Source organism: Rutidosis leptorrhynchoides, chromosome 2, assembly GCF_046630445.1.
Source record: "Rutidosis leptorrhynchoides isolate AG116_Rl617_1_P2 chromosome 2, CSIRO_AGI_Rlap_v1, whole genome shotgun sequence".
NCBI classification, from domain to species: Eukaryota; Viridiplantae; Streptophyta; class Magnoliopsida; order Asterales; family Asteraceae; genus Rutidosis; species Rutidosis leptorrhynchoides.
Genome location: NC_092334.1, coordinates 654,218,792 through 654,231,842, shown reverse-complemented (window position 1 = coordinate 654,231,842; position 13,051 = coordinate 654,218,792). Strand labels below are relative to the sequence as shown.

The following is a 13,051-nucleotide window of genomic DNA, read 5'->3' as shown; positions in this document are numbered from 1 at the left end:
TTAATTTTAATTTTTCGTTTACTTCGTATAACATTGTATTCATCACAGTAGTTGATTTTCATAAGATAGTCAAGAGTTAGATATATATCCGGGAATTATCTCATAAGAGCACTGGGAGTGATGACTGAGGTCACTTGACATATCAAGCGTGATTTGTTGAGTCGGAAAAAATGGAGAGTGGAAGGTATGTCAGTTAGTGTGTTAGTTGGTGTGTTAAAATAATATTTTATTATATTTAATAAGAATATTTCATTGAAAAAGAAAAGAAAAATAAAATAAATTGGGAGTATGTTCCGTCACCTACCTGACTGACATGGGGGACGAGAACTTGCGACGGGGTTTGCGACGGGGTGGGGGAGTGGTGGAACTTGCGACGAGGTCGGCGACGAGGTGGAGACTTGCTCCCACTCCCAGCGCTCTAAGTCGAGAGTACATGGTATGCTGACCACTCAATGTTTTTGCATTATCTTATTAACCCCCTTATATACTAAACATGGTGGGAATGTTTGTAGTTTTACTTATATTTGATTGTAGTTTTGAATTTGGGTTTATATTATAAACGGCCTCTGAACTTCGGTTATATTTACACAATGACCCCTTAAGTTTACACTTTCTCAGGGGTTAAAAGTGTAAATATATATAATTTTATTAAAATAAAATAAACTAATTCCACCTGAATTTATAACGGGTCCTATCTTCTCGCTCGGTTCGAGTTAAATTTTTTCGAGACCACCGTTCAATAACAGAAAATCTTACGAACCCAACGGGACTAACTATACGCGAAACGGACTGTGACGATCGCTCCAAATCCATATGGACAAACACGTCATTCATTGATTTCATTGCGAGGTATTTGACCTCTATATGATACATTTTGTAAACATTGCATTCTTTTGAAAAGGCACACCATAAATGAATATTTAAATCAAAGGTTTTCGACATCTGATGATTTCTACATATAGACAATCACCATAAATAATAGTTTACAACAGTATTTCCGTTGACAATGCAGTCAAAATAAGATACATGATGATGATTTGGTGAATGCAACGTCTCCTTGAAAAATATGTCATGTAAGACTCCATGCACATAGCTTGTTTAACATTTAAGCAAACAGCGGAAGACTTCTAGGAAACCTGAGAATAAACATGCTAACAAGTGTCAACACAAAGGTTGGTGAGTTCATAGTTTTAATGTTGCGCATAATCTGTATATAAAGGTGGATCACAAGATTTCAGTTGTTTCATCTAGAAACGTTTATCAAAATATTCTACAAGATTGAGCACCCTGGTAACTAAACTTTAACGTCTATATAATAAGTACCCTTTGTATAATCATCTTAAAAATACACGCAAACCAACGTGTACGCTTCTCAAATAGTATACGTCCGTTAAAAGGCTAGTGCTCTAGCTCGGACGGGGATGTCAAGCCCTATGGATCCATATACAACTAATCGCGCCCACCAGTTCTTATAACCGGCAGTTACTAGTTACCAAAGCTAAAGGATTTTCGGTTCAAACTCAGTGTAGAATTTAGTATGTACTTGTGTCCATTGCGTTTAAAATAAAGTGCATGTATTCTCAGCCCAAAAATGTATTGCAAAAGTAATTAAAAAGGGAGCAATGAAACTCACACATATAAATATTGTAAATCAGTTTATAAAGCATTTGCATGTATTCTCAGCCCAAAAATGTAGAGAGTAAAAGGGATCTTATGAAACTCACACAAAATCAGTTTTAGTATTTGTATCCATTTAGTAAAACAGTTTATAAAACTGCGCATGTATTCTCAGCCCAAAAATATAATTTGAAAAAGAGATCATATGAAACTCACCTTAGCAGCATATAAAGTCGTTCACCAAAATGTGATCGAAACTCAGAGTATCAAATAACCGTAGATCTCAACGTATCAATATTGTGATTCAATATTGCAGAAAAGTACGTAGACGTAACGGAGATGATAAATACTAGATTTGATTCACAAATATACCCCCGAACATTACCCATAACCTCCTTGGCAATAACCCATAATTTTGTTAGCTCTATCCCGCTCAAAACCCATTTTGAAAGTGACACGCTCAAGACCTCGTCGTAGTATTTTATGTATAATAATACTACTAATAATAATAAGATTAATAATAATAATAATCTTAATAATAATAATAATAATAATAATAATAATAATAATAATAATAATAATTATAATAATAATTATAATAATAATACGGAGTAAAAAAAAAATAGATTGAGGATATATATTGGCCAAATGATCGAGCTTTATAATGTCTCCTGGAAATCCTTGCCATGCGATCGCATGGCATATGTGAGGGGAACCCATGCGATCGCATGGCCCCTGGTGACAGCTCAAAGTTGCTTGTTTTCTTGCTTGTCGACATAATATTATAATATATATAATATATTTAATTTAAATAATTAATTATATATTATATTAAATTCACGTGCATAGTTGACTTGTAATTTTTGTTCCGATAAATCGTACGTCATTACGCGACTTATGTCCCGGTTTCGGTTTTTCGAACGCATTTTCGTACGCTTAGAAAACTAGCATTTTACGTTTTGTAACACGTACACTTGTCAAAATATAGACTTAGATTATCCCTAAATTATACCTCTCAAAATATAACTTATACATTTGAGTGTTTTGGTCATTTACTTCTATAAATCATCGTCTCACTATTTGTTGAAATACATTTTAAAATAGTGTTTTACTGTAGCAAAGGCAATTTTTACTGTAGCAATTCACTGTAGCAAAGTCAATTTCACTGTAGCAAATAGTGATTTTCGAAAACACTGTAGTATTTTGGGTACTGTAGCAATTTGAAAATACTGTAGCAAGTTAGTGTTTTACTGGTTCATCTTAAATGCTTTAGTTAACTTATCTAAATATCAATCGAATCAATAAACGAATGTTACTATCGTTTACTAAATAACTTGAAATTATATATATGTTTATATCTTTTTAATATACATAAATTAGTTTTTAAATACACATTGAAAGTTATTTATAAATAAATTTTAATAATAACTATTTCAACTTATCATATATATATATTCAAATAGTTATTTAAACCAATAAGTTTAATGTACGGTATCAAACAATTAATACATTGTTACCTTTTCAAGTTATAGTATATATGTATCTATTTACATATAATTGTTAGCGAATCATCGAAAACAACCGAAGGGTATTTAAATATATAAAAGTAGTTCAAAATTTTGAGATTCAGTTTTACAGACTTTGCTTTTCGTGTCGGAAATGTTAATCATACAAAGATTAAGTTTAAATTTGGTCAGAAATTTCCGGGTCATCACACGGACAATTTAAAAAAAAACGCTAAACACAACGACAACCCGTATCTTCCCGCTCGCCATGAGTTAAATTTTTTCGACGGCAGCGTCAGACTCGAAATAATTTTATGAACAAAACGAAACTAACCACGTCCGAAACGGACGCTTTTTAAAAAACGCTTAACACAACGACAGCCCGTATTTTACTGCTCGCCGCAAGTTAAATTTTTCCGACAGCACCGTTACACTCTAAAAAATTTATTGAACAAAGCAAAACTAACTAAAATTCGAAACATATACTTTTTAAAAAACGCTTAACACAACGACATCTAAAACGGCGCTTAATACATGGGCCGTGTTCTCCTCTGTAAATAGACTATAGACAACGCTACGTTAAATATGAATATGCACGCAGCCCGAAAGCCCCCACCGCAACTTGCGGGCCGGTCCGGACTAGTTAGTCTCTAAAAGAATGTCAAATAAAGGTAAGTACCTTGTATTTTGTTTTAACGCTACTCGGCACCATACTGCACCGAAGTTTCTGGTTTCTTTAAGTTTGACCATTAAACTTGTTTTTATGGGACTTTAGTTGTTATACTATGAAATAACCGACACGTAAGTAATAGAATCAACGTGGTTTCATTTTTATTTGTTACGGAGTTCTTCCAATCAATTATATACTCAGGTGGCCTGTTAATTTTGAAGGCCTCGTTCGAGACATAAAAATGAGCTTTAAAAATATTAAATTTTTCAATACATATAAACTAATTTTTTGAATTCATGATTTGTGAACTAACTAATGATATTGTTTCGTATTATAAATAATGAATTATTATATAGACATTTCAAAATTTGGAGTCCCTTAAAGATTTGGGACCCTGTTTAATTGCACACTCTACACATGTCTCGAAACAATATCATTTTATGAAAAATAAAGAATGTTACAATACAACACAAAAACAGGTCAAGAGACAAGCCTAAAGACCCAATAACCAGAGAAATAACGAAACAAGCTCATGAACCAACCCATGCACGAAAAACTGGACACTAATATATATTCGTAAGGTTTATCAAATTCAAATCTCACTAATAAAGTAGTAAGACATTTTGAGGTGGTCATGAAAAAGGTCCAATCAGTTATCGAATAATCTTTTAGATCGCGTACATCAAATTTACTTTGAACGTGTTTGGTAAAATTAGTTGGAGTTTAAATTAGACTTATAATTGTAGCTAGTTTAGAACTTATAATTCAAGTTAAAAATTATCAATTATCTGTTTTTTGTAAGGCTTACTTTTTATATAAACTTATATAATATATAATTGTGTCTACCAAATAATGATATAAGCTAGATTTTGAAGATAAGATAAGTATAAACTTTTGTAAACTCTTTATCCAAACACATTTAAAACATTTGGTAAAACATGTAGAAACTTAAAGATATCAATTGAAATAATAGGATAAAAATATATGTACATGATGCATATAATAAATATAGTAAGAGGTATTTATGTAGTTTCATTTTGAGTTTATTTTTTGAAGCAAACTTTTTTTTTTACAAAACTAATTTCTCAATAATCTTTACATTTTTTTATAATAAACAACTAGTTTTATGAGCTCGTGCGCTGCACGGAAACATAAAAATTAAAAAATTATATTATATGAAACAATCGTTTTATGAGCTCATGATTTGAAGATATGTTCTATATTCTTGCGATTGATTTATAGTTTTTTGTGCTGTGTTGCACGAAAACGTAAAAACTAATCATTTTATGAGCCCGTAATTTGAGGATTTGTTATATATTCTTATGATTAACTGAGATTTATTGAAGAAGACGTATTAGGTTAGTTGAGAATATTGATATTGATATTGATAAGTATAAGATGATACATAAAAGTCATAAAACAACAAATTTAGCAAAATATGACGATGTTTGATTTTTCCTTTCTAAGTTTTTTTGTATAGAAATCAATCACTTTAATCAAAACTAAATTGCATCATAATATACTCCCTTTAACAACCTAGTGCATGTTATCATTTTTTATATTTTGTACTCCGTATTAATTAAATGGTCATTAAATTATATATAAAATCATATTTCTAACATGGATAATAATATGGCCGGGTAGTGGTAGCTACACAAACAAAAGAAAATATATTACTCAGAGTTGAAAATAGTACGAAAATAATATATATTGAACTATATTTTCATGTTATTAATAATACAATCATTTTCATAATAAATTAAAATTAAAATAAGATTGTTAAAACAAATATGGTAAGTTTATTCTATAGAAAAATATGGTAAGTTTATTCTAGAGAAAAATATGGTAATATTATAGAGAGCAATATGGTAAGATTATTCTAAAGAAATATATTATGTAAATAAAATATGATAAGTTTATTTTATACAAAAATATGGTGGTTACACGTGACATAATTAAATGAGGTAATTACATGTAACATAACTGAATCTGATAGTGACATACAGTATTTATTGCACGTGTTTTATATAATTTATAAACACTTGTAGAAAAATGTTGGGACTGTTCTAGCATAAGTTAGTGTGCCAAATAATAAGCTCTTTACTTTAAATTTTTGCTAATTTAAAATTTAAATTTAAATTTAATATGAAGTTATAAATTATGATTATTTATTAGTTATTATTTATATTTATGATTATTATAATATAGTTATATATATATGTTACGTAACAGTGTGTGTGTATCTGATCTGATTAAAATAATATACCATGCTTAAGTCTAAATCTGATTAATTATAATAACCTCCATTTGACCACAAATTTGAATCTCTCCTTCACCTCTCTTCCTAACTATTTCCTCAAGAAGACCATATTCATCATGTATACATTCAAGTGTCTAATTAGAATCACTTCTTATTTTAAATACAAAATAAGCAGAGTGATTAACGGTCACAAATACTATTTCATTTGTTGTTTGAGAGATAAGTAAACCATTAGTAGTACAAAATGGGATTATAAAAATCATCATCATTTAAGTCAATGACCAAAATCTTGAAATTTTTACCAAAGACAGCATCTGTTTCATTTCAAAACCCTTCAATTTACAGCCCACCAAAAGATCAAAAATCATTGCAAAAACCCCTCAAATCTAATCTTGGAATCGGTTTCAACGTTACCATAATTTCGCCCGAAAATAATCTCCAAAAACTTAAAAACAACTCATCTTTTAAAGTTGTAGTTGAGCCCACATCTCCAACAGTCTCTTGCATGGGTCAAGTCAAGTGCAAACATTACCAAAAACTGGTTAATGCTGCTAATAAAAAACCACTACCCATTAGCCGAAAACCCATCTCACGAACGATGTCTTATACCCCTCTTAGAACTCTTAACAATGATGACTATCAAGAAAAAGCCAACTCGGTAGCCGTTAAGACCAAGAAAAAGTTTGCGTTTTCAAGCTTATTTAGTTGTAGTAGTAAAAAGTGTGACAACATAAACAACAAGCCCACAGTGATGATGAATTCACCAAAGACATCATGTTTGAGCACAATGAAGAAATTTTCGAGTGGGAGAGATGCATTTTCGAGTTTTGATTGGACGGCACAAGTTGTACCGTTGGATAACAATCACGAAAACTATGGAAGCGACAACGAAGTGGATGAAAATGATACGATCCCTTCATCTGCACCATTAATGGTGAGAAACAAAGGATTTTGTGATGATTTCATTAAGGTTGGAGGTGTGAATTCAGAACCTAAAAAGGAGATTAATTTGTGGAAGAGAAGAACCATGGCTCAACCTAAGCCTCTTCAATTGCAGTTTGCTCCTTAATTACTATATTCAACTTTTCTTTCATTTCATTTGATAATTGATTAATTGACAAAAACTTTTTGGGTTGCTTTCACAAGTTTCCTTTTTTATGACTAATGATGTAAATATTCAGATAAATTTTGTCATCTCTTTATCTCTTATCCTCTTATCAATGAAATGAACAACTATATTTCCTGTATAATAATTTTGATATTTGGGTATAGTAATTGTCTTTTCTTTATGAAGCTTAAATTTATTTATTATGTATCTACAAAAATTATATTAGACCATTTTTAACCCTGCCTGTGACGTCACAGGCAGGTTGTACACTTTTTGGCCAAAAAGTGCAATCTGCCTCTGACGTGGCAGTGTCACCATCTGACACCAAAATAACCCTGACGCCCCTCCAGTGTCAAACAGGTCCCACCAATTTATTTTTTCTTTTTCTTTTTTATTTTATTAACCATACAAATTATATTACATATAATTAAAAACATATAAAATTAAATCATTACATAAAATTTAACCATTACATAAAATTAAAAACACATAAAATTAAACCATTACATAAAATTTAACCATTACATAAAATTAAAAACACATAAAATTAAACCATTACATAAATTTAACCATTCATGGTGCGGAATGTGGACGGAAGGTTCCAAATATGCTCAACTAGATCATCGGTTAGTTGCTCATGCACCGTCCTATCTCTTATTTCTCGGATGATAACGGTTAGTTGCGATATTCGGAGAAATAGTTCAATCCGCATACGAAAACGCCTTTTAAATTTAAATGGCGGAAACACGGGTGTGTCACTAAAATAATCCTTCCATAAGTTTTGTGCAGCTTCTTCACGATTTCTTGGAATATAAATTCGTGATCTTGGAACACGATTGGATTCGACTTCGTCATCATCATCTTCTAAATGTTGAATTAGTGCAATAATACGCTCGTCTTCCGAATCGGAATCGAAACTAAGTAAATATGATGCCATGAACGAAAAATACTTGATGATGAGAGAAATTTATATGATTTAAGGGATATAATTTAAAGAAAAATAAAGAGAATGAGTGTGTTAAAGGTGTAGAATGGATGGGTTTATATAGATAATAATATATAGAGTTTTAAAAAAAAAAAAATAGCCGTTGTGTAACGGCATAAAATATGAGCCAATCAGAGAAAGCCACGTCGCCCTGACGCCACCCAACTGTCGCGTGAAAACGGTGACTGACGCCCCACCTTCGTCAGCGGTAACGCCCCACTAGGGGCGTCAGAGGGCGTCACCGGACGCCAGCGCGTCTGACGGGACCCCTCTGACGCCTGGTTAAAAATGGTCTTATTAGAACCTAATAATGAGTTGATAGAGAAAGATGAATATATATGAACTTTAAGTCCACTTGTACATTTCTGAAATATCATTACAACCTCTACAATCTAATTAAATATCTTGTAATTTATTAGAACAAGTTTTAGGTCTCCTGAAAACAGCCCCTCACTGATTTTTTTACAACACAGGTTGTTGTTGAAGCGGCAGCTGCAACCCTTCATTTTGACGCCCGTTTAAAACATGTTTACACTCGACAACATCAAACATATCATATACCACTTTAAAGCTAGTGGGGAATACTTTCTATCCTTATTAATAGTTTTCATCCACACTCAATCATTTTCAAGTTACGGGCCCACAAGGTAGGAACATTAGTCATTTTAACACTTTTGCCCAAAATGACACCAAAATTGGTTGACGACTCAAACTCTTATCCAATGTATCAGTGTTGCCCAAAATTACTCAACAACTTTAAAATAACATTATAAACCTGTTGACAACTTCAGAATTTGCAAAATTAAAATAAACGGGTCAAAATTGACAATGATGACCCAAATGAATCATAATTTTTCACCTCTACTAAAATAAGTGCAAGACTCCTTTTCAAAATTCGAAAACCTGTCAATACACGTAACACGACATGGTGGACGTGTTTTAACCGTCCTCGTAAATATATCAAAGTAAAATATATTTACAAAGTCTTAAGCATTAGTGATTAGTATTTATCCATTGCAATGTGATTTATAATTTACATAAGATTTTAAGTTTTGGCCCTAAATAAGGCATAAATTCAATAAGTAACAGAATAACCAAGTCAAAGCAGAAAAGTAAGCATACCATCCTTCTATCACTTTGCATAGTTATATATGATCTAACTCGTTCTTCATACCACTTCTGGACATCAACATCAACATCAACATCAACAATCAACATCAACAATGCATATAAAATAGCACATTAAATACTTATTAAACAGTTGCTGAATATGAATGATAAATCATAACAAAACTTGAGCATGTAGTAACCAAATCAACAAAAACAGGGAAAAAAGTAAACAAACGCTTACTGAACAACACCGTATGCTCAAACTGTCAAAGTAAGCTACTATCCGAAAAATCAACGAACACCTGTAAACAAAAACAACAAACGAAACAATAAAAACAAATAGAAAATATACAAAAAACAGTAACAAAAGAACTTCATATTTAGCAACATTAACAACTACGAAAAATAACCAAGGAATTGATAACAAACCGATAACAACGATTGTACAAAAAAAGGTGAACATATATAATTAGATAATGAGAGGAACAATTTTCGAGAACGATAAACATTGTAACGGTTAAAAAGTGAAAAGAAGACCGAAAAACTTGCCCAAACAATAATCCAAATGCACACTCAGAATAACCTAAAACAATATCACATCACATTAAGCATTAAGAACCAACACTATATCGCAAAAGCCAAGTCCCAATAATGAGCAACACCAGCATCTGTAAATACCTTACGGGCAGCAATTTCAGTCCTGCAATCGTGCACCGAAAACCTATGAAAACTGGGTTTTGCAACAGTTCCTTGCCATACAAGGACACACTTGTTCATGGTTTTCTCATCATCATGATCTTCATCATCTTCATTCTCTTGTTTCACAGGAGCCGCCGCCCAATTTATACGTTTTAACATCAACTTCTGATAACGTCTTATGGACTTATTACCGCCTTCCACTACCACAACACAAACACCACCCTTAGACAGCATAACCGCACAGCCAGAGAGCCGATTTTGTTCCGCATTAACATAAACTTTTGACCTTGTTTGAGGATGAGAAAGATCATTAACTTTGTAAACGGAAACTATTGTCTCGAGAGTATTATTATTGTCATCAAAAAGTTTCCTTTCTTTCTTTTCACGTCTTTCAGCGGGTGTTAGTTTCCGAGCAATGTTTCTGTCCACGTGGGCTTGTTCACGTTCGGCCGCAGCACTTCTTATCTTCATTTCAAGACGGGTCGGGTCTTGGGTCGCTTCTGAACCAACAACTCTCATTAAATTGCTCATTTTGACTTTCGGTTTGGGGGGTTCTAGAAGGCCCTGTCTGATCAATTCTTGACGGTTTTGTTCTGTAGCTAACCGTCTCTGAGTGCGGAGTTTTTTGCGTTCTTTTTGGGTAAGTTTTAAGGGTTGAGGTGGTGGTGGAGCTGGTTCGGCTGGTGGCTCGATAGGATGGGGGTGTTCGACATATAATGTGACTTTTCCTTTCTTTAGTACAATGTTTCCGTAACTACCGGATTCTAAAAGTGGTACGTCCCACCACTCAACATCAGGAATAGGATCCTTCGGCTCTTCTTCGATGATAACAATTCTGTTCGAAACCTCTATCAAATTTGGATTGATATCGGGTTCCGCCTTAGCCTTAGCCAGCTGTGCTTGTTTTGCTTTAAGATCTCTTGCTTGTGCTTCTCCAAATTGACTCTTTAGCTTTAACATCTCAGCCTCCTTAACCCATGTACCTTCTTCTATGAACTGAAAAGTCGTCTTTTTAGGCCTTAAAAGTTTGACTTTATCTATTCCCATTCGAGGATCAAAGTGAGGATTTTTAGCTGGGCCGACTTCCAATTCAGGTTTCGATATTTTGAATGCAGCATAATCTTTTTTGTTCTTGTTAATGTTAACCTTAAGGGTGCTCAAATTGTTTAACTTTGGTATATTATTCACCTGCACGTTCCCATGTTCATCCACTTCCCTTCCAAAACGATCCAAACGGAGGACGTGAGCCTTGGCATTAATACCTAATTTGTTCAACATCTTCATATTCTGCAAGCTCTTTAGTAATGTGGCTTTCGCCTTAGAAATCGCATCTGCAGAAGGAACCTCATGAGATCTGTTACTATTAACTCCTTTATTTTCATGTTTGCTAGAAATCGAAGATACTTTAGAAGGAGGAGGGTGGCTGGGTGCTACAGAGGTCTCTCGTAATGTCTTATTGTGTGATTCAAGTGCACCACCAAACAATTCATCTTTAACTTCACTCTTCAATTTATGATCACCATTCGAATCTATCACCAAACAATTGTCTAAATCAATTTCTTCTTTGTTTAATTTATCTTCTAATTTCCTCCTCTGCTTCCTCTTTTCTATATCTATGTCATCTTCAGCAGCAGCAACATTATATTCAAATCGCTTTCGCTTTTTACGTTCATCCAAAACCCTAGATCGCTTTTTATCTTCATCGTCAATATCATCATTCCTATGTTTCCGTTTATGATGATGATGTCGTCGTCTATTATCCACTGACTTTTCTCTCAATTCTCGATCCGTGCTAGTTTCTCGGTCGTATGACTTCTCACGCTTCACGCGAACATCGATATTTTCGGATCTCTCGCGTTCGGAACGGCGACGGCAATTTTCACCGTCGGTGTCGCGGTATTTGGAGCGGTGGTTCTTGTCTCTTTCGCGATCGGAATCTCTGTGTTTCCGGCTGTGTTTCCGGCTGGATCGACTATTCATTGTGGTTAGGGTTTTGTAAAATCGCTATAGTTGTTTCACCACCAGGAATACGAGATGGACGTGAGTCTGACAAATCTCGACTTTATAGGTTGATTTAAAGCGTAATGAGCAAGAAATATGGAAAAATAGAGGTACAATTACGCATTGGTCCAAAACTTTGCTAAAAAAATGTATCTTAACCATTAAGCATTATTTTTAACATTGTTGGTCCTAAGTTTTCGTAATATTAAGTGATTAATACAAAAAACAAACAGTCATTAAATAGAAACATGTGAGAGGCACAGCATGTAACAAAACGACTTTCACATATTTTTAACTCAAGTGATCGTTAATTAAAGACATCTCGTATCTTAATATCTTCTTAAATTAAAAGACTTTTTTTTTGCAATTGGTCCCTCAATTATACACCAAAACGCTAACAGCGTCCCTCAAGTTTTTTGGATAACATCCTTCCGTTATTCCATTTGAACATACGTAGTCCCTCCGTCAACCATAAGTTAGAAATGTCCATTAAGTCATGACACGTGCAATGCATGTGAAGGTAAAATCGTCTTTTTATCGACCCACTTTAATAAATTTGTATATCAACAGATCGTAGTTTCATCTTCATAGTTCGTGTTTATCTTCAAAACGAACTTCAATAACCGAATTGTGCAAACATCAATTAGAGTTTATCAATTCAAACAGAGTTCATATTCATGATCCTCAACACCTACTGGATCTTCGTTAATCATCAGAATCAATTTACAAGTTCAGATCCATCGATTCAAATCGAGTTTATCACTAACTGAAAAGTTGAACTGCGTTGGTGGACAAAACGATTCAGAATCATATTGCAAAAAGTAATAATGTGGAATTGTTCATTATATGTTCGTGAATGTGTATGTAATTTTCCAGATCCTAATTCTCTAAATCGAATCCGAATATCGAATTCAAAGTTTTGGAGAAAAAGTCAACCGAATCTTCAATCATCAAATTTGAACATGATGATATGATTCAGGTTATGTGAATAATTTTCGAGCATTAGGATTCATCTATGGAACATTTTTCGTGCTGCAAATCAAAGTCTAAAATGCATCAAATCTCTAGATCGAAAATTCATTTATTTACAAGTTCA

At 33.1% G+C, this 13,051-nt stretch overlaps 2 protein-coding genes across 2 annotated transcripts; one reads left to right on the top strand and one right to left on the bottom strand.

The window, feature by feature from the left end:
• Nucleotides 1-313: 313 nt before the first annotated feature.
• On the top strand, nt 314-7,277 carry LOC139890166 (uncharacterized protein At1g76070-like). The gene is made up of 3 exons (XM_071873062.1): nt 314-436; nt 6,327-6,986; nt 7,023-7,277. Exons 1-3 carry the CDS (start codon nt 314-316, stop codon nt 7,119-7,121), a joined length of 882 nt encoding a protein of 293 aa, XP_071729163.1. The 3' UTR covers nt 7,122-7,277.
• A 2,602-nt stretch (nt 7,278-9,879) lies between these two features.
• On the bottom strand, nt 9,880-11,934 carry LOC139890165 (protein RDM16-like). The gene has a single exon (XM_071873061.1). It carries the CDS (start codon nt 11,932-11,934, stop codon nt 9,880-9,882), a length of 2,055 nt encoding a protein of 684 aa, XP_071729162.1.
• Between the last annotated feature and the right edge of the window lie 1,117 nt (nt 11,935-13,051).

What these genes read in the sequence shown, in the direction of transcription:
- LOC139890165 (XM_071873061.1), bottom strand. Translation starts at nt 11,934, where the DNA reads ATGAATAGTCGATCCAGCCGGAAACACAGCCGGAAACACAGAGATTCC.
- LOC139890166 (XM_071873062.1), top strand. Translation starts at nt 314, where the DNA reads ATGGGGGACGAGAACTTGCGACGGGGTTTGCGACGGGGTGGGGGAGTG. An exon ending in CTCTAAGTCGAGAGTACATG is followed by an intron (nt 437 to 6,326) that starts GTATGCTGACCA and finishes TCATCATTTAAG; the next exon opens with TCAATGACCAAAATCTTGAA. An exon ending in CTTCATCTGCACCATTAATG is followed by an intron (nt 6,987 to 7,022) that starts GTGAGAAACAAA and finishes GATTTCATTAAG; the next exon opens with GTTGGAGGTGTGAATTCAGA.